We start from the raw sequence: 3,471 nt of genomic DNA, 5'->3' as shown, positions 1-3,471 counted from the left end.
CAAGCTCTCTTTTGAGGGCCTTCCTGTGTTTTTCTGCGACCCTTGCTGTCTCATCACTCTTGCACGCTTCATCAATTAGTTCAGCACAGTTCTTTGTCAACACAACGCGCCTCACGGCTTCCATGGTTGACTCTGGTCTCTCGTCATGCACGGCCAAAACTGCGTTTGATGTTTGCGGCGCCAATGCGTCGTCAGCGTCCCAAGTCCATCGTCGCCTTATGAAATGGCGGGGCATTCGTGTCACCGCGTTCAAGTCCATTACTTTTAGAATGTGACAGCACACAATCCCGTCCCCTTCGAATTTGCAGCATTGGCAGTAGTATTCGCCTTCGCTTATCGATGCCTTCACAAAGTAGTTCCTTCCCTTGTCTAGGTCTTTAGGTTCTGAATCCGACATGCCCATGATAGAACACACCTTGAACGTATGCTCGTCCACCTGGAAAGCCGTGTACATGCTGGCACGCTTTATTTCTTCCTGGAATCTGCAAGTTTTGTGTGGTTTTTGTTAAACTCTTGTGTGAAGTTTTTTGTAGCACCTTTTGTTTGTTGTGGCCAATGGAATTACAATTCGTTCAAACATGGCAACTACAGTTCATTAAACATGGCAACTTCAGTTGAGTAAACATGGCAACTGCAGTTCATTAAACATGGCATCTGCATTTCATTTAAACACGGTAACTACATAACAACTTCAATTTGGCATTTGCATTCCATACCATCATGGCCATTGGAATTTACATTTCATTAAATATGGCAACTGCAGTTCATTAAACATGGCAACTGCAGTTCATCAAACATGGCAACTGCAGTTACGCAAACATGGTAACTGCAGTTGAGTGAACGTGGCAAACTGCAGTTCATTAAGCATGGCAAACTGTAGTTCATTAAGCACGGCAACTACATATCATGTTTAGTCTGTACCTAATGGCTACTTTTCAACACAATCGTCATTTTCAAATAAGCATTTCAACTGCATTGCATTCTACATGGCACCTCGTACCTTCATGATTTGTGCAAATAAGATTGTAACACAACTGACCTACTTGTTAAAAATTGTGTTGGTGTATATCTTGCTCATCTGCCTCTCCATTGGTAAATACGCTAGCAATTTTGGCTGCTTGAGCGCGGTGTTTGCTTCTTGCTGTAGCTCGGATCCTAGTATTTTTTGTTGCAAAGCGGTGTACTGCTTGGCAAACTGTAGTAATGAGTTGCCAGGGCTCACGTACCGCTTCAAAACAGCATTGAACCCCTCACTGCGCTGTGTAGTCTGCAGAAACGGGAAGAAGCACTGCATGAGGTAGGCCGGCACCCAGTACATTCGCTTCTCCCACAAGCTAGCAAGCGTCTCATGGTCTTGGACTTGATATGTTTCAATCATAGCCATCCAGCTCCTTTCAAACTCCTCCACCGTCAAGCTGTGGTCCACGCACAGCTCGAATGCCTTGTGCAGGTCTGGACGGTCAGCAAAGAACGGTCCTAGTGTCTCCTCAGCCTTCTTTATAATGTGCCACCTGCAGTGCCTGTGCACTGCCAACGGAAAGACCTCCTCTATGCCTGCACGCATGCTAAAATCCTGGTCTGTTATTATGTTCATCGGAGCAAGTCCACCCATGCACTCCAAGAAGGTCTTGAACAGCCAAACGTACCCATCCGTGTCTTCGTTCCGAACGAGCCCGCATCCGAACTGCAATGACTGATTGTGGTTATTTATTCCTATGAATGGAGCGCATGGCATCTTGTACATATTAGTGAGATATGTTGCGTCGAAAGAAATGCAGTCTCGGAAATGTTTGTAGGCTCTTCTTGTTTGTAGGCTCTTCTTGCAGCACCATCCACCCAATACATGTTCCTAACACGGTCCTCATCATCCAATCTTATCCTGTAGAAGAAATCTTGATCTTCTTTCGCTTTCTCATCGAAGTAGGCTATCATGGCTTCTATGTCAGCCAACTTGCTTTCTCTACGGTACTTTGCCTTTAGGTTTGTGACGTCTGCTGGTAGGTAGGGCATGCTACTCAGAGACCCGTTTTTGCTGTGGATGAGGGAGAGTATCTGCACCATTCTTGATGGACCGACGTTACAATCATGTAGCAGCTTTATGAATTTCTTCTCGAGGGGGGTGAATCCTCTGTGGGCGGTCAGAAATTTTACCAGGTCAAACTTCTTTATTAGCTCGTGGTTGTGCTCATCAAAATATTCAGTGACCACCCACTGTGCTCCATCTACGTTCAGCTTACACCGGACAGGGCATTCCGTCTTGACAATGATACCTCTCTTTCGTTCCGGAACGATAGGCGCATCAGCTTTGCCCTTCTTGTTTCTTCGTGCCTTGTAGCACCTCATCTCACCTCTGCTGTACTCGTTAGTTTTTTTAATTTTCCTATGGTATTCGGTGTTGACCGCAAACCCATGGAACTTTGCATATGTCTGGTAGAATTCCTTTGCATCTGCAAACGAATCAAATCTCTGCCCAAGATACGGTGGCTGGGGTACCATGATTTCTGATTGCCCACCATCTTCAGCCCCTTGTGCTTCGTCATCGGTTTCATCATTCACTTCAGTATCGGCGGCTGTTTCACCTGCTTGAGTGTTGCTTGTGCTGGTGTGCACATGTGTGCTTGTCGGTATTGCTGGCACGATTGCCATTTCTGACACTGACTCGGCATTGTTTGTGGCATGAGTGTTGGCTGGCTGGTGGAACGCGTCTTCCGTGCGCTCAGAGCTCCCCGCAGTAGATGTCCCCGCGCCGCTGTTAATTGTAGTTGAAGGTCCTGCATTAAAAAATCAGGTACGAGCGTAAGATTTTGCTTGAATGTCATGTGTATCGTAACGGAGTACAGCAACTGCATGTGATTTTGCATGACATCATTTCACACAGCAAGCCGTGAATCTGCATATGGCCATGCATGGCAACTGTAATTCTCCAGTAATGGCAGCTACAGTCCAACCACATGGCAACTACCGTTGCCAACACATGGCAACCAGCGTCTTTTAGCTTGAGAACTTGTAGCATATAGCAATGGCAGAAATAGTCCAACACACATGGCAACTACTGTTGCCCACACATGGCAACCAGCTTCTTTCAGCATCATAACTTGCAGCACATAGCAATGGCAGATACAATCCAGCATACATGGCAACTACTGTTGCCAACACATGGCAACCAGTATACTCTAGCATCAAAACTTTGTATTCTAGGCTTGAGATCAATACGCAAATGTGAACAATCATGAATGTTGCACACACTCTTATAGCAATTGGCAAATCCCGAAGATAATATACATCTCTTTTGCACATGACCACTTGGTAGCATTTTTTTGTTTTTTCCACCACCACCGTTACAAATCTACTTTTCTTCACATGCTATTCCCCACAAAAGCAAATGCAGTACTGTTTTCTGTTTTCACTTTTTTTACCTTGTTGTGCCGCATGTGCCGATCTTGTGTGGTCTGTCATTCCAATTTGATGTGC

The 3,471-nt window shown here is 45.5% G+C and overlaps 1 protein-coding gene across 1 annotated transcript; it reads right to left on the bottom strand.

The window, feature by feature from the left end:
- Positions 1–1,039: 1,039 nt before the first annotated feature.
- On the bottom strand, positions 1,040–2,646 carry LOC141022027 (protein FAR1-RELATED SEQUENCE 5-like). The gene is made up of 2 exons (XM_073497903.1): positions 1,830–2,646; positions 1,040–1,713 (listed from the first exon to the last, which is right to left on the bottom strand). The coding sequence occupies exons 1-2, from the start codon at positions 2,644–2,646 to the stop codon at positions 1,040–1,042; spliced, it is 1,491 nt and encodes a 496-aa protein (XP_073354004.1).
- Positions 2,647–3,471: the final 825 nt, after the last annotated feature.

Source organism: Aegilops tauschii, chromosome 4, assembly GCF_002575655.3.
Source record: "Aegilops tauschii subsp. strangulata cultivar AL8/78 chromosome 4, Aet v6.0, whole genome shotgun sequence".
Classification (NCBI taxonomy): Eukaryota; Viridiplantae; Streptophyta; class Magnoliopsida; order Poales; family Poaceae; genus Aegilops; species Aegilops tauschii.
Note: the sequence above shows the minus strand (reverse complement) of the source record. Positions and strands in the feature narration are given on the sequence as shown.